Below are 23,359 nucleotides of genomic sequence, written 5' to 3'. Positions count from 1 at the left end.
TCGCTTAGGGCCCGGGGAGGTGCGGTGAGGAAGGCAGCGAGGCCGCCCGACGTAACCTGGGGCCATCGCCGGGCGGAAGGGAGACAGGCAAGGAGGAGTGCCTGGAGGAGGTCCCGCCGCGTCCCACTTCCCCCTGTGGAGTTTGCACTTCCCGCCTCTGCCTCAACTTGGAAAGGCCTCCCCTAGGCTCTGCCCCTCCAGCGGTCGGAAGGCGGGGCTCAGGGCTAGGTGGGGCACCCGAAAGTCGCTCCCTAGCTTGCTTCCGCCATCGATTCGCGCATCTCTAGGTCCAGTCCAGGAGCCGCTCTGCGAACCCTGGGTTTTGGCCTCTTTCCCTCCCACCCTTACCCCCTATCTCGAAGGAAGCGCTCGGGCGCGGACCTGAGACTCCTCCTGGGAGCCCTGCTCGCCGAGATAAACATCAGAACAAAGGAGGCACGCGGGGTGGGGGTGGGGAGAACCAGGGGCCCTCCGGGACCGCAGCCTCAGCACCGGGTCTCCAAGGAGGCGGTCGTCATGGCAGCAGGATGCAGATGTCTTGGCAGCAGGATGTCCCTAGCTCAGCGCTGCAAGGTGGGCTGTGGGCGCCTCCCGGGAGTAGAGGAGCGAGAGGCAGGGGGTAGCGGTGGGAGAGTCTTCAGCGGCTCTAGCTGCACCTCCGCCTGCCTGTGCTTGAACACACACACACACCATTTCCCGGCGGGGACAGAGTCCCTAAAGTGCCCGCGGGGAGCCCTCCGGAGCATGCACTGCCCTCCGTCCAACGTGACTAGGGGAGAGATGGCCTGAGCGGCTGAGGGCCAGCATCCTTTCAGAAGGACCGGATCGCTGCCTTTGGGAGCCTCCAAGGCTCCTACCCTGTGCTTTTGTCTGCACGCTGTTGGCAAACTAACCTTCCTGAGCTATTGTCTCCATCGAGTGCTACTCTGCTGCAAAGCGCTCCTTGCTCTGCCACTGTCTCCAGCAGAGCCTCACAAACTTTTTAGCAGATTTTTGGGTGACTCCTGCGCATTCTGGAGTTTTTGATGCTGTCCTCAGGTGCTGGCACTGGGAGATTTCCACCCAGCCCGCCAGCTCCTGCCAGATGCTCTCTCACTACCCAATCCCACCTTCCATGCACTCTACTATGCTTCCCCTCCAATTTGTCAAAGTAAGAAACGTTCAAACCTGCAGAGAATTTGTATGAGTTTATTTGAACCAAACTGATGACAATTGCCAGGAAGAAAAACCTCAACGGATTGAGAAAAATGCTCCGAAAAATGGCAGTTCTGCACCCTGCTTTATACATTATAATCAAAAGAGAAGACATAAGTGGATTACATGAAATCTATTGGCAATAGATTAGGGAGGTGGGAGAAAGCAAAGGTGGGGGGTGGGGAGGAGAGAAACTCGGGTTGGGTAAAAGGTAAAATGATAGACACATACTTCTTTTACATGGGTGGGTACAGGATAGTTAACAGTCAACAATTTCATGATTGCCCTGACTGTGTGGCTCATTTAGTTAAGCATTGTCCTGTGCACAGAGAGGTTACCAGTTTGGGCACATGCCCAGGTTGTTGGCTTGATCCCCAGTAAGGGACTTGCAGGAGGCAGCTGATCAAAGTTACACTCGCTCCCTCCCTCTCCCTCTAAAAATAACAACAACAACAACAAATCAGTAAAAACATATTTTAAAAATAAATTTTTTAAAATCCCATTATCATGATGATAACAGTGAGGGAATTTGTAGTCTGTTCTGTGTGGTTGTTGCACCCAAAGAGGTCCAGAAAAAAGGAAATTACCTTGACATTCCAAAGGTATGTTGTCATAGATGCCAACAGACAATAAACAGGCTCAACTAAGGTAAAGACTGACCTTTGTGCCCTAGCTGGTTTGGCTCAGTGGATAGAGCGTCGGCCTGCGGACTGAAGGGTCCCAGGTTCATACCGGGTCAAGGGCACGTGCCCAGGTTATGGGCTCAATTCCCACTAGGGGATGTGCAGGAGGCAGCCAACAATTATTCTCTCTCATCATTGATGTTTCTATCTCTCTCTCCCTCTCCATACCTCTCTGAAATCAATAAAAATATATTTTTAAAAAAGAAAAAAAAAATTGACCTTTGTCAAGGAAGATTCTAGCCTAGGACTTGATTACCCACCATAAACTGCTTTTAGTTAAAAGTCTTCATTTCAGACCATTCTATGTGGTTATTTTAGGTCTCTGAGTAGGTAAGGCCACCATACAGGCCTCCCCTGAGCTTGACAGGTTTAGTATGTGGCCCCTTTTCATCTAAAAATTGTACTCCCATGTCTATTCTATTCTTCAAGCTATAAAGTTGGCAGACAGTGGGCCCAAAACTACAGTTGTATTTGGTTTAGCTTAGGTGGGCTTTTAAAAATTCTAATTTTTCTTTTCCTCCTCTTCCTCTTCCTCCTTTTCCTCCCCTCCCTCTTTCTATTCTTCCTCTTCCTCTCTCTATTTCTCTTGAAATATCAGAAGATCTAACAAGATGGACTCACATTCCAGCCTGGCACCAAAGGCTGGCACATCAATTTGCCATAGTTCCCACCAATCCCTATTTTCTCACATTAATTTTCTTTTCATTTTTTATTAACTTCAGAGAGGAAGAGAGAGATAGAAATATCAATGATGAGAATCATCCATTGGATGCTTCCTACATGCCCCCTACTTGGGATCAAGCCCAAAATCCAGGCATGTGCCCTGCTTAGGAATTGAACTGTGATCTACTGGTTCAAAGCTTGACTACTGAACCATACTGGGCTTCTCACATTAATTTTACCTTCTGGATCTGTGAAGATATTTGATTTCATATACCTTCCTTATGCTACCTTCACACCTGGAATGCCCTTCCTACTCTCCTCTCATGGGCCAAACTCATCTTCCCTTCAAGAACAAGGTAGGCCTGCATTCTTATATCTTTCTAGCTAACTTCCCAAATCCATCCCTGGCTCTTTCCAACACAGACTAGCTGCTGACTGTGGACTGTCTGGTGCTACAGCAGTCCCTCTCTGAACTGTGATGTAGCTTTTTGTGTTTTCAGTTTCCTGCCATCAACCATGATCCCAAAGTATTAAATGGAAATTTCCAAAAATAAACTCATAAGTTTTAAATTGTGCACCATTCTGAGTAGCACAAAGAAGTCCTGTGCTGTCCTGCTCCATCCTGCCCATTACGGGAATTCACACTATATATGCTACCCACCCATTAGTCACAGTAGTCAACTCTGTTATGAGATTGGTATCAGAGGGACCACTGTCACATAACTTTTAGTACAGTATATTGTTATAATTGTCCTATTTTATTATTAGTTGTTATTGTTATTAATCTGTTATGGTGCCTAATTTATAAATTAAATTTTATCATAGCTATGTATGTGTAGGAAAAAACAGATGTGTAGGGTTTGGTACTCTCCGAGGTTTCAGACATCCACTGGGATCTTAGAAGGTAACTCCGGTGGATAAGGGGGGACTACTGTATGTTATAGTGTATATTCTAGTACATGTCTTGGTAAACATATGGATGCATTTCTCTTGAATGTATATTGAGGAATGGAATTGCTGGAACATAGCTGTGGTGGTTTTATAATGTACCAATTTAGAATGAACTACATTTCCCAGAATTCTCTTCCATGTGTGTTTCTAATTAGGGTGGTCCACAACAGATTTTTGCATGAGATTTGGAGGGTAGAAGAAAACAGTGGCTATATTGGTTTTTACACCTGCAAGGTCTGGAGCTCCTGCCTATCCACTTTTTTGCTGATCTGCTGGCTCATCTCATTGGCAGGGTAGCACCCAGTCCCATAACTGCTCCACCTTGCCCTGGATCCTCCTTCAGCCTCTCTGACTCCTGGGCCAGGTAGGAAAGGGCACCGACTTCTCCAGCACGACACCCACATCATCAAATTTGGAGGCAGTGGGAACTAAGGTGAGTTCCAGTTTGTTCTTGAGGGCTCCAGCTTGTGCTCATGGATTCCAACTCATCCGTTCTCCTCCCCACTTTATATCCATCCTTCCTTCCCAACTGCCTGACCTGTGAACTTTGAGGTCCAGAATCAGGTGCAAAACAACAGCCTCTTTAATAGTAACCTGACGTCAAGTCCCTGTAACAAAGTCTTTCTGCTTCTCTGATTGAACTCATACAATAGCATAGGCATATGCTTAATTTTATATGAAACTGCCAAACTGATCTGAAATGTTTGTACTCACACTCTCAGCAGAGTATGAGAGTTCCAGTTACTTCACATCCTCATCAATATAAAAATTAGAAATTTTGTAACAACACAGCACTGCACACCAAAGCAGGGCAACGGGCCACCAGATGTCAGCCTTTGCTCTGAACCATGCCCTTGTAGATGACAATTTCACAGTATCTACCAAGATTGCAAATATATGTATTCTTTTTTTTTAATATGTTTTTATTGATTTTAGAGAGAGAGAGAGGAAGAGACATGGAGCGAAACATCACTGTGAGAGGGAAACATAGATTGGTTGCCTCCCACACATACCCTGACCAGGGATTGAACCAGCAACCTGGGCATGTACCCTGACCAGGAATCTAACCAGCAACCTTTCAGTGCACAGGACAACACTCAACCAACTGAACCACACCGGCCAGGGCAAATGTATGTATCCTTTGACTGGACAACCTCAGTTCTAGAATTTATCGCGCAGATATACTTGTACACAACATTAAATCATGAATGTGTGAGGTTCTTTATTGTTGTATTATTAATAAAAGATTAAAAATAAACCAAGCGTCCATAGAGGGCTGATTAAATTTGGTACAGACAATTGAATTTTATTTGGAAGTTTTCAATGTACCAGTACATACTGTTATGGAAAAATATTGCATTAGTCAAGGTTCTCCAGAGAAACGGAACCAATGGGAGACAGAGATAGATGAGGTAGCTCATGCAATCCTGGAGGCTGGCAAGTTGCGAGATCTGTAGGATGAGTCAGCAAGCTGGAGTCCCAGGAGAGCCCATGGTTTTGTTCCAGTCCACAGGCTGGCAGGCTCAAGACCCAGGAAGAATTCATGCTTCAGTTAAAGTTCAAAGGCAAAAACAAAACAAAACAAAAAAGCCCATCTCCCCGTTCAAAGGCTGTCAGGCAGGAGGAATTCTCTCCTACTCAGGGAAGACACAGCTTTTTTATTCTATTCAGGCCTTCTTCAACTGATCGGAAGAGGCCCCCTCACAACAGGGAGAACAATCTGCTTTACTCAGACCACCCATCTAAATGTTAATCTCATCCAAAAACACCCCCACAGAAAACACCCAGAGTAACATTTGACCAAATGTCTGGGCACTCTGTGGCCCAGTCCAGTTGGCACACAACATTGACCATCACATATCTAAAAGAGACCGTGTTGAGTGGAAAATCAAGATACAGAAAAGAGCCTTTTGCCTTGTTTTGCTACACAGAGAGCAAGATGGGTCACCAGCAACTCTCCTGGAGCCATCTGAGGAAATTCCACCAGGGTTCTCCTTCTTGCTGCGGCTGCTCAAACCGCCACACTGTGATCTGGAAATACAGCCTCAACATGTGTCACCAGTGTTTCTGTCAGTACGTGAAGGACATAGGCTTCATTAAGTTGGACTAAGTGAACTTCATGAATGGGTCGTTCAAGACATCTGTCTTATGACAGAATGCTATCTTTTTGTACATAAAATAATTTTTTAAAATATATTTTATTGATTTTTTACAGAGAGGAAAGGAGAGGGATAGAGAGTTAGAAACATCGATGAGAGAGAAACATCGATCAGCTGCCTCCTGCACACTCCCCACTGGGGATGTGTCCGCAACCAAGGTACATGCCCTTGACCGGAATCGAACCCGGGACCCCTGAGTCCGCAGGCCGACGCTCTATCCACTAAGCCAAACCGGTTAGGGCTATAAAATAATTTTTTAAAAATACAGAAAAGAGTGGATAATCTGCTTCCTCTTTATATTAAAAAAGATGGGGGTAAGATAACAATAAATGTGCATATTTGCTTGTCTTCACATTAAGATACTATGGAAGAATATGCAAAAACTAAAGAAAAAGGTTATCTATCAGAGGTGTAGGGGACCAAGGAGAGTTTTCACTTTTTATGTTTTTGAAAAATGTATATTTTAAATATTTTTATTGATTTCGGAGAGGAAGGGAAAGGAAGAGACAGAAACATCAATGATGAGAATCATTGATTGGCTGCCTCCTGCATGCCCCCCACCAGGGATTGAGCCTGCAACCTAGGCATGTGCCCTGACCAGGAATAGAATCTTCGACCTCTTGGTGCATGGGTCGACAATGCTCAACCACTGAGCCACACCAGGCGGGCTTATGTTTTATAATGATTTGTTTGATCTATTCAAAATATTAAGTAACAAAAAAATGTTAAAATGCCTTTTTACATGCCTTTCCCCTTCTAGGATTGTGAAAATGGGATAAAAATCATGTTTTATAGTCGTCCTTGTGTTCCTGGTATTTAGTCCATAGTAGACACTCAATAAACATTTGAGGAATTAATGAATGAATGAACCAGAAGAAATCTGATTTACTGTGGATCAGAAAGGCAATAGGGGAGTGAGGAGCAGAGTGGGAAAAATATGGTAGTGGCTGTCAGAAGGGAAGTTTAGAGAACAAGAGAGATGTTTAAAAAAGTGTTATAGACATAATGTGTGATGTAATCCACCTTCATATTTGTTCCCAAGAAACATTCAATAAAATTCTCCACTGCTTTTGGGGTTTGATCTGTAGGGTTTTGAGATATTAAAACAGATTCAGGCATATCTGGATAGTAAGAATAGGGTGGGGGGGACTCAAGGAGGAAGAACCTCCAGGACCTGGCCTAGCCTCTGCTAATGGAGGAGGTCAGCAGACTCTTAAGGGGGTAACCCCAATCGCTGAACCTGCATTCTGGGTCCATTGTGCTCCTGTCAGGCAGAACCATGCCCTACCCCACACCCTGATCCTCAGACCCCTCTACAAACCATGCCTTCCAGCTCCACACACAGGAGCGTACAAATACGATCCATGGATGAAAGATTTAGAGAACAGAACACTGAAGACCCAATGCAGATGATGGAGAGAGAACAGTGCTAGATTGGGTCAGTATGTGTGCAGGGCTGCAGTTGATTTGGGTAAGACAGAGGGCCAGGCTGCAGCCAGTGTTTAACCTAAGACCAGGCTGAGTGCAAGGGAAGGGCACAGACCAAGGTCATGAATAGTTATCAGTTTTTTATTTGTATTAATTTAGGAACTCAGGTAAATAGAATTGGATACCACATAATCCTTGTTTGTTTTTTAATGGTTCAGAAAAATAAATAACCTCACACTTTCTCCCCATTTGTCCATAAACAGCCCATTTGTGAACACTTGTAAACCCACCACTTGCCCCAAGAACTAAAACATTACAAATAACTTATATCTACCAATGTGCCTCTTGCATCTCTGCCCTCTGCTTTCTCTCAGAAGTAACCCCTATCCTAGATTTTATCTTCTGTTGCTTTTTCCTCCTTGTAGCCAGCTTCTAAAATGGCTCCCATTGATCTCTCCCTCCTGGTATTCAAACCTATGTGTTCCTTTCCCCTTGAATGTCGGCTGGATCTAGTGACTTATTTCAAATAAATAGAATATGACAGATGTGATGGATGTCACTTCTGTAATTGCATTAGATAAGACTATAACTTCCACCTTGCTAGCATCTAACTCTCTCCTTTGCTGGATGACGAGGAAATGAGGGCAGCCAACAACCAGCAAGAAACTGAAGCCCTCACTCCAACAGTCCACAAGAAACTGGACTCTGTCAACAACCAGATGAACTTGGAAGTGAGTCCCTCCCCAGTCAAGCCTTCAGATGAGACCACACCTCTGGTTAACAATTTCATTGCAGCCTTGTGAGAAACCCTGAGGCAGAGGACCCAGCTAAGCCATCCCTGGACTCTTGAGCAACAGAAAATATGAGATAATAAATGCTGTTTTAAGCCTTTAGGTGTGTGGTGATTTGTTACACAGTAATAGATAACAGCTCTTTTGCTATTACAAAATGTGTTGCTATAAACATTGCTATACATGTGCCCCAGAACACAGAACACGAAGCTTAAGTTTCTCCTGGGTATATGCTGCATATATGCCTAGGAACAGAATTGTAGGTGGTTTAGGATTTACAAATGTTCAATGTTACTGGTCAGAGTTAGGGTCACACATGGCCATGGTATCTCAGGGTTGGGAGTTAAGCTTGTCTTCAGCCCATAAAACTTGGGGTCAGTCTGTGACCAGGGTTGAGAGTCATACAGAGGACACATTTAGGAGTCAGTCCATGGGCATGGTTTAGGGTGAGTATGTGGCTACATTTGGAGAGAATCTGAAATGTGGGTTTGGACAGAGTTAAAGGAGACAGTGAGGGTGGATTTGGGGGTCAGTCTAGTAAGGCCAGTGTTAGAAGTCAGACTCTCCTAGTGCAGAAGACCTGACAATGTGTTATCATCAGCCTAAAAAGCAGTGGCCACCCAGGGCCCAGCTGCCCACAAGGCAAGACCCATTCTGGGCATAAAAGGCCCTCAAGGGGTGAAGGGTGCAGCAAAGGGGAGGCAGGACCTCACTGCCCACAAGGATCCAGGCAGAGAGAGAAGGTTAGCACAAGAGAGAGAGCACAATGCTTTTAATGGGGGCAGCCTTGTCCCATATACCCCAAATAGTCTCAACTCTACCTCATGGGAGGGGAGGGCGATTTGGTATAGGCACAGCCGATGTCTTCCCACACCTGGCTGAATCCCTCCTCCTCCCTTCCTCTCTAGCAGCTGCCCTCCTCCCGCCTCCAAATGGGTCCCAGGTGAGCGCGAAGGAGAGGCCAGGGACTCCATCACTTCCCCAACGGCCCAGGGCACAAAGAATTAGATGGAGACATCACTGTCCTCACAGCTGGATGGGGACCCGGTTCTAGTGGTGCGGACCCAGTGGGGGGACCATCCCGCAAAGCCCAGCACAGGGAGCTCCAAAATAGAGCGCCTGGTGTCTCTCACTGCTTTGGGGTACACACCAGGCCTCCGCACACGGGTTCTGGGTTCTGGAAAGTGGTCCATTCTCCTGATCCGGATGGAGTGGGAGGAGGTGGCTCAGTTCCGTGCTCAGACGTAAGGGCTCCTGTCCCACCACCCACCCACCATGCTCACCCTCACCCCGAGGGAGGGGCTCCCGGAGGCTCTTAGGAGCAGCTGGACCCGCCCCCTTCCCGCCCCGTTAGTCCGCGTTCTGTGGGTGCATGGGCTGTTCTGTGGGTGTGTCGGCCTTTTCAGGGCTCTGGCAGACACTGGGGCATCCCTGCGTCCTGAGCAGCTGCTCAGCTCACCGCTGCTTCCGTTCCGCCTGCTGCAGCCGGCGGGAGAGGTCGTCGATGCGCACGTTCTTGAGCTGGAGCAGGTGCTCCAAGCGCCGCACCTTCATCTGCAGGACCTGGGCGGCCGCGCAGAGGTCAAACCCAGGGACCCCCTGTCCTCATCCCCGTCCTCCACAGGCCCCAACCCCCCGCACCTCCCAGGGCTCCCACCTGCACAGTCTCCTGCGAGGCCAACAATTCCTGCTCCTTCTCGGCAATCTGGAGGATGACGCTCGGGTCGCCGTGCAGCACCTGGCTATACCCAGGACGCCGGGGCACCGGCTGCCGGCCCCCCCTGGGGTGGGAAGCAGCTTAGAGGAGGCCTGGCCCTCATCTTTCCAGGGCCCCACGGCCAGGTCTCCCCACTCCCCTAGCCCATTCCTGCCTTCCCTACCTCCTTACCTGGTCTGGTAAGGTCAGGAACCCCCAGTTTCCTTACCTGAGCTGCCCCCCTCCCTGCGTGTCCTGGGCACCTTCCCCTCGGGGCTTCTGGGACAAACCTGAGAAGAGGTAAGTGGTGGAGTAACCCTTCTGGAGTCCTATTTTCCTGTCTTTCCCTCCTCCCTCCCCCCAAGGAAGGAAAAGAGAAAAGCTCCCCCTGGGAGGGAGGAAAAGTAAAAGCCACTTTACCCACATCCATGTAGTCACTGCCATCCTGGGGAACCAGCTCCTAAAAGAAGCCCCGGGGTCCACTGTGAGCTCCTGCTCGCCCATCCCCAAAGGGCCCCGTGTCCCTTCCACCCACCGTCCCCCAGGCCAGGCTCCCTTTAACCAGGCACCCTTCTTCCGCACTTATAGCCACGGTGGGGGCTTTCTGCAGGCTGGGAAGCTCCCTCAGAGCACGGGGGGAAGAAGCCTGAGTAGGTGGCACCTGTAAGGAGCCGGAGCCCTGCTTCCTGCGCCTCCGCCGCTCCTCCAGGCGCTGCTTCAGTGGAATGAGCACCAACTCCACCACGCCGGGGGTGCACTGCACGATCTGGTGCATCACGTCCTCCGGCACCGAGAAATTCAGCTTGTTCAGCACCTTCCTGGAGGGTAGACACGGGTAGAAGAGGGGTGCGGCAGCTGCTGTGCTAAGTGCACAGCCCTAGGGGATGGAAGAGCACCGTACCTGGGCCCTGTTCTTGGGTGTCCCAAGTTACCTTTCACCTCCCCAATAGAAGAGTCCCTTAATTTTGTCACCAGACAATTCTGTCTGCCTGGGCTGTGGAGACCATAGGAGGTGGAGGGGCTGGGGCAGCCCTTCCTGGGAGCCCAGGGTAGGGCCTAGACATCCTGCTAGTGCACCCAGATATTCTGCTACCTGTTCAGGTGACCCCAGTTGCTGAGCTTCTGCTGGAGAGAGTTGGCAGGGACATAATTGTGCATCTCCACCATCTTGGGGAAGTAAAACTTGATGACTTCTGCAACCAGGACTGAAGGAGTAGGAGTGGGAGCAGACATGAAAGAGGTGGGGATGGGAAAGAGAGAAGAGGAAGAGAGAACAAATGGGTGGAATGGGAGAATCATGGGTGGCAGAGTGGTGGGGCCAAGTGGAGAGGTGGAGATATGGAAATGGAAAAGGATGATAGGAAGAGAGGGGTGAAAGAGGACAGGGGAGGGTGGGGAAAAGGAAGTGAGATCAGTGACCAGTTGGAGACTAAGCCTCCAGCAAACTCCAGAGGGGCTACATTCCTTCCCCATTAACCCAGGGCATTTGAAAACTGTGGTCTCTGGTGTCCTGATAGAGAAGGAATCTCCATGGGAGCCCTTCAGGATTCTGGGTCTCCATCCTACGCATTCATATAGATACACACACACACACAACACCAAAGTCCCAGGAGAAAGTCACAGACTCACATAGACATATGTGATAAGATCCCTCTACAGATATGCACATAGGATAGAATGTGTAGATACACAGGATACATACCTGTCCAGACACACATAGCACACACACACACTACACACACGTCCAAGCACACATATAGCACACAGAGAGATGGACACATACACATATTTCCATCACTGGAGTTCCAAGAGACAGTCACCAACATACACACAGAAGCACAAAGAGTCACACATTAAAATCCCAGGAGACAATCTTAAACACACAGACACCTTCACAATCACAAAGCAACACATATACACACAAGACTCCCCTACATACATACAGGACAAAATATGTCAATACACATAGGAGCACACACTCTGACTCCCATAAGATAAACATATAGAATATAGCAATGTGCATGCACACACGCAGAGATGCAAAAATACATACACAGATATGCACCTTAGTCATTAAGTCCCATGAGAGAGTCACTGACTCACACACTCAGACTCATTTCTGCAACTGAAGTCCTAGGAGATAGACAACGCCACACACAAGCGTAAAGATATGTTTGCACAAAGACCCCTTACACACGTGCATACAGGACAGAAATGTGGACATACACAGGCGCACACCTCCGTCACTGAAGTCCCGGGAGAGATTTCTCTTGGGCCGGGACAGAGGGATGTTGTCTATCCACAGGTACAGCTGGTGCAGCGCCTCCTCGTCCACACTGCCCGCCATTGGCACCCTCGGCAAAGGGAGGCTGATCCAGCCGGCAGCGTCCAGTCCCAAACTCACGGCCGCTCAAGCGTCTCCTCCCTCGCCGCCGAGGGCGTCCAGACCCGCTTCTGCCTCTCTAACCCGGAGACTCCCGTCCCAGCTGGGAGAGGCCATATTGTTTTCTGAAACCATGACAACCATCCTTGACTCCAGAGAGCAGAGGCTTCTGGGAGTTGTAGTTTTTCCCGGTTACCTCCTCTCAGGCCTCCAGATTTGAAAAGGCGGTTATAGGTGGCCTTGTCTTCCCCGTCTCCCAAGAAGAAATAATTTTTGCCCAGGCCACCTGACCAGCTACTGGCTCGCTCTGGGTCCTTCCAAAGTCAACCAGGCCCGCAGAACCCTGCACCAGCATCCCCAGGACTGGGATCCCCCTTCTGGATTATGTAGCGGTCAGTCCCAAGTGAAGGCAGCATCTGCTGCTTCCCATCTGGACTCTGTGAGAGTACCGCCTTGCTGGATCCCTCCTCAAGGCTCTGTGCTCATAGGCCCATCCCCACCCCCCAGCCCCTCCCATCCCCAGCCCAGTCCCAGCAGTATCCTGGTGGGGAATTTAGTATGAAACGCAGACTCCCAGGGAGAACACCAGAGCTCAAGGCCAGTGCCTTGGGCAGGTAATTTAACTCCTCCCTATTAGCTTTCTTTGTAAAATACTGATAGTTCTCACCTATTTGTTTCAATGGGGTAATAGGTAGCAGAATAGGAAGGGTATTTACAGAAGACCTGTATTTGTATGGGGACTGCTGGAACAGGAGTTTATAGATATAAGAGCTGCAAGAACTCCACATCCCTCATCTCCATCCCAAAAGCTATTCTTCCATGGGTTAGAAATTGACCTCAGCAACCAGTTCCATTTCAAGAGGGCTACCTTTAGGAGGATTAGGAAGATGGGTGCTTCCTTAGTGAAAGGGCGCAGAGTATAAGTAAAGAGCAACTTCAAGTGGGGAGAACATTTGCTTCCACACTAGCGGTGTGCCTGTTTTCTCATGGTTTTACCTACCGCATAAGGGCGTTGTAAGCATCTAAAGTGCTTAGCACAGCACCTGAGATGTGGTGTTATCAAAAATTAGATGATCTGCCCTAGCCAGTTTGGCTCAGTGGAGAGGGTCAGCCTGCGGACTAAACAGTCCCAGGTTCAATTCCAGCCAAGCACACATGCCCGGGTTGCAGGCTCGATTCCCCCCAGTAGGGGGCGTGCAGGAGGCAGCCAATCAATGTTTCTCATCATTGAGGTTTCTATCTAGCTCTGTCCCTTACTTTCTGAAATCAATAAAAAAAATGTATATTAAAAAAATGAGGTGATCTCAGTTGCAGCAAAAGAGGTGTTCTTATAGGCAGGAGACAAATGGAAAGGATTTGCCTTGTTATTTGAGGTAAGGGACTTGGATTGGCCAGGGCCACCTGGGGAGAAGGCTACTGCTCCCACCTACTTACTCCAAAGCAGGCCAGGAGATAGGTGGTCTCCCTCATGACTTTCTGGTCTCCTCTCCAAGGCATTGATGGGGGTGGGGGGAATGACTATAAGGGGAATCCCTATTACTGTTTGCTGTCACTTAGTTTCAAAGCCTTCCAAGGCCTAGAAGGGATCTGTGTGTCAGGAGTGAGGAAAGCCAAGGGTGGAGCGGTGACTCCACTTTCTGTTTTAAAGTTGTGAATGAAAAGGGGCCACATGCTAACCTGACTAACTCAGGCAAGGCCTGCGTGGCGGCCTTGCAAACTCAGAGACCTAAAGTAACCACAAAGGATGGTCTGAAATCAAAACTTTTTAAAATAAAAAGCAGTCTATGGTGGATAGTCATGTCCTAGGCCGGTATATTCCCTGACAAAGATCAACTTTGATCTTAACTGAGCCTATTGTCTTTTTGCATCTACAATAAACATACCTTTGAAAAGTCAGGGTAACTTGTAACTTCCTTTTTTCTGGGCCCCTCAGGGCACAACCAATGCACCTGGGCGAAACTATAAATTACCTCATTGTTATCGTGTTGTTGACTGTTAACTATCCTGTATCCACCCATGTAAAAATAAGCACGCGTCTATCCTTTTACTTTTTACCCAATCCCAGAGGTTTTCCTGCTTTGCTTTCTTCTGCCTTCCTAATCTATCACCAATAGATGTCATGTAACCCACTTATGCCTCCTCCTTTGATTGTAATTTATAAAACAAGGCAACAAACTGCCATTCTCTGGAGCATTATCTCAGTATGTTGAGATTCTGCTTCCCAGTAATTTGGCTCAAATAAACTCACAAAAAGTATTTACAGATTTGAATGTTTCTTCGTTAACAAAATCATACTTAGAGGCCTTGCCTTTCTAGAAGAGACCACACCCAGGGCAGGCAGGAGACAAGATTACCTGGATAGCCCCCTACCCCCTTTACATTCTAGGGTGGAGAGAGGAACTGCAAGGAGGTGGGGGTGGGGAGGGAACCAGAGGGGTGATATGCCAGCCCTAGCCAAGGTGGGAAAACCGGTTTGGGGCCCAGAGCTCCCTTCCCTGCTCGAGCTCAGGCCCTGCCCTAGGTGGAACCGCTGGGGCCTGAAGGCCTCAATGCTGGAGGGCCAGGAAGGCGAGACTGGCCCTGAAAAAAAGAAAGGGGTTAGGATCATCAAGGGGCCTGTCTTCACCTTTGGACTGGAGGGCACTGCAAAGGGAGTTGCTAACTCATTTTCAGTTTCCTGGGGGGTGCAATCTCCCCAGCAATATCACCTTTCTCCTGCCACTGTCCACAAGGACAGCCACCAGGCTTGGACATGCCCTCTTGAGGCACCTGTATGCCCCTCCAAACTCCAACCGGTAGCAGAGGAGCTGCCCTAACACCCCTTTCTTTCTGCCCTCTGGCCCCACTCCTTAAATGACTTTGAATGAGCCTTGAGAGGTCTAGTTCCCCGGTGCCTACATAGTTTAATTTAGCCCAACAGAGACTGCAGCTCCCTCCCTCCTGTCCGTCAACTGACCCCAAAGCAGTAGGCCTGGCTTCCTCAAAGCCATGCCCAGGCAGGTGCACTGAAGACGCCTTCCTCCCCAAGTCTAGATCGCATTTAGACACAGAGGTGGCCTCTCACCCTAGTCAGGGCCTAGGCTGTGGCCACTCACTCAACACTTGCTTTAATGTCCCACCAGAGCAAGGAACAAAGGAAACTGGGAAAGCATGTGTCCCCAAAACAGACGCAAGCCCAAACCATGAAGGATGATGCACCCTTGGCTGTTAAAACATTCACCCCACAAAAAGGGAGTGGATGGATTTATTGAATTCATACTGGGAAAGGAGCAGCTGGACAACTGGACTCTGGGCCCAGACCCAGGCCCCCTGCCCAAGATAGGACCCTGCCAGGAGGAAGGAGAGGCATGGGGCCTACAGCTGCCCACAGGGGAAATGCCCATTTTCACTCCCCTGGAGGGCCTCTTGGGAACCTCCAATCTGTTGAGAAAACCAAGGGCCAAAGTAACATGGGCTGGACCAGAGAAAGGGATTGGGGAGGTGGGAAAGCAGGCAGAAGCAGGCTTAGGAGCCTGTGGTTAGACTGTGCTTCTTGAGGCGGTCTGGGGGCAGGGATGGGGGGCTGCCAGCCTCATAGGGGCCTAGGCTGGACCTTCCTCTGAAGCCCTTCCCAGAATGGCTTTGGGGTCCCCCCCACCAAAGACCTGGTGTGGACGGCAGAGGGGAGAGGCACTGTCTGGCCGGGAGCCTCCAGGGCCCATCCCTGGTGGCTGCTGTGGCCTAGTCCACTGATGGCATGGTGTGGTAGCACCGGACAGCTCCCCACCTGGTCCCCCAAGTTCAGGGGCAAATGGGGAGGAAAGAGGACTCTGAGAAAGAGGCAATAAGCAGGCAGTGAGGCTGACCCCAACCCTGGGCCCTACCAAGGTGACTGGGCTTGTTCACAGGGCCTGGGGAACATCGCTAAAGTGATGGTAGCATCTGGGGCTCCCTACTCTGGCTCCATCCACAGCAGCTGCCCAAAGAGTCCTTTTGCCCTGGGCTGGTGCTGCCACATCTGGGTTGGGGCATGGCTAGGCCCAGTGGCTCAGCTTTGATGTCCAAGACCCCGAACTCCTGCCTGCCTGGCATGGTTCTTCCTGGTCACATGGACCAGATCGTGTTCCAAGTGGAGGATGTGGCTCTGCACACGATCATCGATGGGGAAGGAGGTCAGGTACCTCTTTACCATAGCGAAGTAGGCCATGGCCTCCCCAAAGCTAGGCACAGGCACCTCATCACCATCCTCATCTTCATCGTCTTCATCGTCATCGTCTTCATCGTCGTCCTCCTCTTCCTCACTGTCCGACTCAGAGTCTGCCTCACCTTCCAGGAAATGGAGGGTAGGGTACTGGGCCTCCTCCTGGGCACCATAGCCTCCGAAGCTGCCACCGGCCTCCATTACACCCTGGGCCCAGTCCTCTGCCTCCAAGCCCTCAGAAGAGCTCTCCTCCTCCTCCTCCTCCTCCTCTTCCTCTTCCTCACTGTCATCAACATCAGCCTCCTCTTCCACCTCCTCTTCCTCCCCCAACTCCTCTCCTTCCCCCCCTTCCTCCTCTTCCTCCCCTTCCTCTTCCTCCTCCTCTGCCTCCTCCTCCTCCCCTTCTCCCTCCTCTTCCTCTTCTTCTTCTTCCTCCTCCTCTTCCTCTCCCTCGCTCTTGAGGGCAGTGGTGATGGTAGCATTTGGGCCACCCCCGAAGCCAGCCTCACGAAAGCAGGCAGCTATGTCAGAAGGCTCCACTGCCTGCCAAGCTGCAGCCACGAAGTGCAGGGCCTCCATGAGGCCCAGCTGCAGGCCTGAACGATCTTGGCCCTCTAGCGCAGCCATGGCCTTGAGCAGCATAGCCTGGCGGTAGTGGCCCTTCACCTGTTGGACAACTCCCCGCTCCAGTGGCTGCACGGTGCCGGGCGGGAAGAAGGCTAGCTGCACATGCCGGAGGCCTGAGGTATCCACGGACTGGGCAGCCAGGCGGCCAGCAAGTAGCAGGACTCGGCGAGACTCTGCAGCCATGCGGGTGTCCAGGGCCTTCAGGTACTTGGCCAGGGCCTGGGTGGTGACACCACCCTTGGAGTTGGCGGTGTAGTCGCAGGGCAGGCCGGCTTGGCCAGCACGGGGCTTGGCTGACTTGCCCGCCACCAGCGGGGGCAGCTTCTCGCTGCCGTCGGCGTTGGCGCACAGCAACACACTCAGGCGTTGGGTGGCCCGGCGAGCCCGTCCATCGCTGCCGCACAGCCCCGCGGCCTGATCGGGCAGAAAGTCGTACCATAAACTGGTCTCGGTGGCGCTGAACACGTCCTGGGAGGCGTAGCCCTCGGCCACCGACGGCGGCTGCTCCTCCCGAGCGCGCCAGCCCGCTGTACTCCCGCCGCTGCCCTCCGAGGGCACCGCCGGCGGGCTGGCGGGCGCTGCTGGGGCTCGGGGAGCAGCGCTGCGTGAGCGGGCGCGGGCCACCCCACTGCAGGACACGACTCCGTGGCGCCGGCGGAAGCGGTCCAGCCAGCCGTTGGAGGCAGTGAAGTCATCCATGCCCAGCTCCTCCGCTATCCGCAGAGCCTTCTCCTTGAGAATGATGCCCTTCACGGGCAGGCCGGCAGCGCGGATCTGTTGGAACCAGGCGATGAGCAGCCCCTCGAGCTTGTCGTACGGAGACAGCTTGTTGGTCTTGCGGCAGGTGGAGGCCACCCCGTACTTGCGCTCCGACGCCAGGATGGCGCGCTTGTTCTTCAGGATGGTGCTCAGCGTGGACGGCGGGATGTTGAAGCGCCGCGCGATCTCGCCCTTGCGCAGGTCCGGGTTCTCCTCCACCTCCTGGATGATCCGCGACTTCTCCCGGAACGTCAGCTGCCGCCGCTTGGGGCCCATCCCGGCGCGCCCCCCGCCCCGGGGCCGGGCGCCACCGCCGCCTCCCCGGGGCGGGGGACCCGGGCCCGCGGCGGGGGGCACCTGGCGGCCTCTCCCGCGCGCCCCGCCCGAGACAAAGCGGCTCGCGGGGCAGCCGGCAGGGTGGCGACCCGGCCGGGCCGGGGACACCTTCGGGGGCGCCGGGCGGCGGGCAGCAGGCGGCGAGCGCGGACGAGGGCGGGTGGCGCGGGCACCGAAGGCAGGAAGTGGCGAGGCGCGGGGAGCGCGGCGAGCGGGGCGGAGCGGGCGGAGCGGGATCTCGCGGGAAGCGCGGGGACGCCCGGCACCGCCTCCCGGTTCTCCGCGCCCACCCTCCTCCCTGCCACCCCGGACCGGCCGCCGGAGGGCGCTGCGGCCTGCTGGACCCGCCCGCGCTCGGGATCCCGGTGACCTGGGGACAGGGGCGCCGTGCCTGGCCACTGAGCCGGGTGAGCAGCGATTTGCAGCTTGTAAAGAATAACAATTGTGTTTTGTGTTTTCTTAAGGTAAAAATAATCCACGTTTTTGGCGGAAACTGAAAAATACAGGAAACTAGAATTCCCCTTTCACTCCAATACCTGGAGAGATGCGCAGGTAACATTTTTATACAGTGCCAGTCTTTTCTCTAGGCACATGCAGTTTTCTTTTTAAAAATTTTTATTGCATAAAACTGGCATCAGACTGTATTAGACTGTATATCTGGCATCTCCTGCAGTTTTACCTGGCATCGAGTGATTAGAATTTTGCCATATCGGTAAAGTATTGCCAACATGCTTTTTAATTGTTGTATATTGGTCCAATTATGGATGAACTAGAATCTATGTAGCTTATTGTTACACATTTATAATAGCAACACCAGTTTTAAATCTATTTGATGGTGATCCCACAATTCATAAACACTGTAACATCTCAGTGTGTCACATGCATATAGTCATAAATGTGTTTGTACCTACAAAAATAACATCATGTATATACTAGTACATAGGCACACATACACATGAATCCCTGAAGCCTCTTGTTCCTGAACCAAACACATAAAAATGAAGTTCTTAAAACATTGAATGTGCTACAGTATTTTAAAAACCTCTCAGAGCGCCCTAGGGTGTGGCTCAGTTGGTTGGAGCATTGTCCAGTACACTGAAAGTTCGAAGGTTCCATCCCTGATCAGGGTGCGTTCTAGAGGCAGCTAATCAATGTTTCTCTCTCACATATCGATGTTTTTCTCTCTCTCTCTTCCTCTCTCTCTCTAAAATCAATAAAACAAACAAGCAATCAAAAAACTCTTAGACTGCCCAACTGGTTGAGCATGGACCTAAGAACCAGGAAGTCACCCACATGCTCAGGTTGCAGGCTCAATCCCCAGTGTGAGGTGTGCAGGAGGCAGACGATCAATGATTCTTCCTCATCATTGATGTTTCCATCTCTCTCTCCCTCTCCCTTCCTCTCTGAAATCATTTAAAAAAAAAACAACAACTCTTACACTAACATAAGGAGTAGGTAGAGAGGAAGGCTGTGACCCCCAGGCAGACAGGCTGAGTGAGGACCTGGAGCTGGATGATGCTTCAAGTGAGTGGATGTAGACAAAGAAGAAAAGAGAACCAAGGACTGTGCCCTGGGCTCTCCAAGGTTAAGGGCTCAAGAAAGAACTAGCAAGAAACTCATGAGATGCAGGAGATATGGTATATGTATACAATGGAATACTGCTAAGACATAACACAAAAAAAGAATGAAAGCTAGCCATTCATGACAACATGGATGGGCGAAGAGGGGTATTATGCTAAGTGAAATAAATCAAAGATGAATAGCATATGATTTCATTTACATGTGGAATCTAAGAAACAAAACAAGCGGATAAACAAAACAAAACGGAAACAGATTCATAGGTACAGAGAACAAAATGATGGTTGCCAGAGGAGAGGAGAGTGGGCGGTGGTGGGTGAAAGGGGTGAAGGAGAATAAGAGGTACAAACTTCCAGTTATAAAATAAATAAGTCATAAGGATGTAATGTACAGTATAGGAAAATAGCTAATAATATAATAACTTTGTATGGTAACAGGTGGTTACTAGACTTATTGTGGTATTCACATCATAAGGTACGTAAATGTTGCCCGGCCGGCATGGCTAAGTGGTTGAGCCTTGACCTATGAACCAGGAGGTAACAGTTCAGTTCCCAATCAGGGCACATGCCCGGGTTGTGGGCTGATCCCCAGTAGGGGCCATGCAGGAGGCAGCCTATCAATGATTCTCTTTCATCATTGATGTTTCTGTCTCTCTCTCCCTCTCCCTTCTTCTCTGAAATCAATAAAAATATATATATTTTAAAAGGTACATATATAAATGTCAAATCACTATGTTGTATACCTGAAACTAATATAATATTGTATGTCAACTATACTTTATATACATATATATATATATATATATATATATATATATATATATATACTGAGTGTCCAGATTATTATGACCATCTGACATTTGTAGGCAAATTAGCTATAATTTCGCGCTGAAGTTGCTAGAGGGCCAGACCATTATAAATAGGGAAGCAGGTTGTTTACCACAACAGTAGAAGTGATTTTTTTCTGAAGATATGGGTAAACAATGCAATTTAACAGCCTTTGAATGTGGGATATATTTGAACGTGAGTGGCCAGATTTTTATGACCACCCATCAGTACTTCCTTGGGCCACATTTTGCCTTCAATACTGCTGCAATTCTTCTTGGCATTGACTCCATGAGATGTTGAAAGGTGATGCAAGGAATCTGACACCATGCCTGATGAATAGCACTGTCCAGTTCTGTGAGGTTTGATGGTTGTGGAACCAGCTGCCTGATGGCTCTATTAACGTCGTCCCACAAATGCTCAATTGGATTGAGATCTGGTGATTGTGGGGGCCACCTAAGCAAGGTAAAGTCTCCCTCATGTTCTTGAAACCACTCCTGCACAATATGAGCACCGTGGCATGGCACATTGTCTTGTTGGAAGAAGCCATCTCCATTGAGATACGCCATCAACATGATAGGATGAAGTTGATCAGCAATGATACTTAGGTATGTCGTACTATTCAGATGTTGTTCCACATGAATTAAAGGGCCCAAATCATGCCAGGAAAACATGCCCCAAACCATAACACTGCCCCCACCAGCTTGAAGCGCTGTACTCATGCATGTGGGGTGCATGCTTTCATGCTGTTTCCGCCAAATTCTCACTCTGCCATCTGCATGATGCAACTGGAAACTTGATTCATCAGACCACATGACTTTTTTCCAATGCTCGACTGTCCAATCCTTGTGTTCCTGTGCGAATTGGAGACGTTTTATCTTGGTAACTGCAGACAGCAAAGGTGTTCGAACAGGCCTTCGGCTTCCATATCCCATACGATGCAGTGTACGGTTAATTTGCCTACAGACGTCAGGTGGTCGTAATAATCTGGCCACTCACGTTCAAATATATCCCACATTCAAAGGCTGTTAAATCACATTGTTTACCTATATCTTCAGAAAAAAATCACTTCTACTGTCGTGGTAAACAACCTGCTTCCCTATTTATAATGGTCTGACCCTCTAGCAACTTCAGCATGAAATTATAGCTAATTTGCCTACAAACGTCAGGTGGTCATAATAATCTGGACACTCGGGGTGTGTGTGTGTGTGTGTGTGTGTGTGTGTGTATACACACACACACATACTAGAGGCCCGGTGCATAAATTTGTGCACGGGTGGGGTCCCTCTTGGTGGCCTGCAGGGATCGGGCTGAAACCCGCTCTCGACATCCCCCAAGGGGTCCTGGTTTTGTGAGAGGGTGCAGGCCAGGCTGAGGGACCCCACCGGTGCACCATGGGGCCTGGAGAGGGACCGCAGGAGGGCTCCAGGGCATGTCCGGCCCATCTGACTCAGTCCCCAATCGGGCCGGACCCCAGCAGCAAGCTAACCTATTGGTGAGAACATCTGCCCCCTGGTGCTCAGTGCACGTCATAGCAACTGGTCGACTGGTCAACTGTCTGCCCCCTGGTGGGTAGAAAGAGAGAGAAAAAAAACATTTATGAGAGACATTGATTGTGTCTCCCACACATGCCCAGAGCCAGGATCGAACCTTTAACTCAGGTTCATGCCCTTGACTGGGAATCAAACCTGAGACCCTTTGATGCATGGATGATGCTAACCACTGAGAAACACTGGCAGAGCAATAATATATTCTTATTTATTTTTTTTATTGATTTCAGAGACAGGAAGGGAGAGGGAGAGATAGAAATATCAGTGATAAGAGAGAATCATCAATTGGCTGCCTCCTGCACACCCCCTACTGGGAATCATCTCCAAAATCCCGCCATGTGCCCTAATGGAGAATCAAACCGTGACCTCCTGGTTCAACTACTGAGCCCCACCAGCCGGCAATATTTTCTTTTTTTAAAAAGGGAAACTCGTGAAGAACAGCTGAAATGTAGGAGGAAAACCAAGCCTGTATGGTGTCTGGAAGCCAAGGGAAGAAAGTGTAACTCACTGCTGGTTAGTGTGCATTTCTCGTTTCATGCGTGTATTGGCCATTTGAATCCTTTGGATTTTCTAGTCAGATCTTTGCTCATGTATCCCTTATATTTGGTGTTTGTTTGTGTGTGTGTGTGTGTGTGTGTGTGTGTGTTTTAAATTTTTAGGGGCTCTTCATCTCTGAACAAAATCTTTAAGTATATTGCAAATATATTCTACATTTGTCCTTTAACATAGTCTAGGCCCTTTGTGGTCAGCAAGCTCATTAGTCAACAGAGCCAAATATCAACAGTACAATGATTGAAATTTCTTTTGAGAGCCACATTTTTTAAACTTAAACTATATAGGTAGGTACATTGTTATTAACTTAATTAGGGTCCTCCTAAGGCTTAGAAAGAGCCACACTCAAGGGCCCAAAGAGCCACATGTGGCTCGAGAGCCGCAGTTTGCCGACCATGGGTCTAGGGAGTCTTAGATATGAGAAGTTTTAAATCTTTAGGTAGGCAGGTCTATCAATTTTTCCTGTAATGCTTCTGGGATTTGTGTCTTACTTAGAGAGCCTATTCCCACCCCTGAGATAGAAAAAAATATTCCTCTAATCACAAGATCCAGAAGAAAATGTGGGAGACTTTTCCCTTTGCAGGCCAGATCAGTGCTTGGCCCATAATGGGTGTATGGTCCCCGTGCAAAGGTGAATGTAGGGCCACCTGTCTGAGGATTCCTTTCCACACATCTCCAGGAAACCTTGCTACGTTTTGGAGATTTCATCCATGTGACATATATCCCTCCTGGCTTATCCTCACCCATTCTGCTTATCAATGGGTGTTTGGGTGATTGCTCTGTGGGTGGGCTCCCCTCACCCCCAGTACCTTGCTGAACTTTCCAAGTTTTCTTCAATAAGCAAGTACTAACAGTCCCTTTACAATGAAAACAGCCCTGATGGGTGTGGCTCAGTTGGTTGGGCTTAATCCCATTTGATTAGGATCAAGTCACATGCCAGGTTGCAGGCTCAGTCCTGGCAGCGGGCATGCAGGAGGCAGCTGATCATTGATTCTCTATCATTGA

At 49.6% G+C, this 23,359-nt stretch overlaps 3 protein-coding genes across 9 annotated transcripts; 1 reads left to right on the top strand and 2 right to left on the bottom strand.

Annotated features, from left to right (window-relative positions):
• The first annotated feature begins 61 nt into the window (after positions 1-61).
• On the top strand, positions 62-7,621 carry LOC139013734 (small ribosomal subunit protein uS14-like). 3 transcript variants are annotated; one of them, XM_070419988.1, is made up of 4 exons: positions 62-573; positions 2,600-2,896; positions 3,784-3,924; positions 5,423-7,621. In XM_070419988.1, the coding sequence occupies exon 4, from the start codon at positions 5,431-5,433 to the stop codon at positions 5,599-5,601; it is 171 nt and encodes a 56-aa protein (XP_070276089.1). In that variant the 5' UTR covers positions 62-573; positions 2,600-2,896; positions 3,784-3,924; positions 5,423-5,430; the 3' UTR covers positions 5,602-7,621. The 3 variants fall into 3 exon arrangements, with proteins under 3 accessions (XP_070276089.1, XP_070276090.1, XP_070276088.1); XM_070419989.1 differs by lacking the exon at positions 2,600-2,896; XM_070419987.1 differs by lacking the exon at positions 62-573 and having other exon boundaries at positions 2,033-2,896.
• A 1,005-nt stretch (positions 7,622-8,626) lies between these two features.
• Positions 8,627-12,401, bottom strand: SPEF1 (sperm flagellar 1). Of its 5 annotated transcripts, none has more exons than XM_070419980.1 (8): positions 11,792-12,401; positions 10,659-10,770; positions 10,227-10,383; positions 9,986-10,025; positions 9,795-9,855; positions 9,527-9,650; positions 9,329-9,432; positions 8,627-9,066 (listed from the first exon to the last, which is right to left on the bottom strand). In XM_070419980.1, exons 1-8 carry the CDS (start codon positions 11,910-11,912, stop codon positions 8,874-8,876), a joined length of 912 nt encoding a protein of 303 aa, XP_070276081.1. In that variant the 5' UTR covers positions 11,913-12,401; the 3' UTR covers positions 8,627-8,873. The 5 variants fall into 5 exon arrangements, with proteins under 5 accessions (XP_070276081.1, XP_070276082.1, XP_070276083.1 ...); XM_070419981.1 differs by having other exon boundaries at positions 11,804-12,401; XM_070419982.1 differs by having other exon boundaries at positions 11,970-12,401.
• A 2,747-nt stretch (positions 12,402-15,148) lies between these two features.
• On the bottom strand, positions 15,149-18,011 carry CENPB (centromere protein B). The gene has a single exon (XM_070419977.1). The coding sequence runs from the start codon at positions 17,788-17,790 to the stop codon at positions 15,976-15,978; it is 1,815 nt and encodes a 604-aa protein (XP_070276078.1). The 5' UTR covers positions 17,791-18,011; the 3' UTR covers positions 15,149-15,975.
• Positions 18,012-23,359: the final 5,348 nt, after the last annotated feature.

The sequence above is a fragment of the Myotis yumanensis genome, unplaced genomic scaffold, assembly GCF_028538775.1.
Source record: "Myotis yumanensis isolate MYYU_CA2020_CCGP unplaced genomic scaffold, mMyoYum1.0.hap1 SCAF_7, whole genome shotgun sequence".
Classification (NCBI taxonomy): Eukaryota; Metazoa; Chordata; class Mammalia; order Chiroptera; family Vespertilionidae; genus Myotis; species Myotis yumanensis.
Note: the sequence above shows the minus strand (reverse complement) of the source record. Positions and strands in the feature narration are given on the sequence as shown.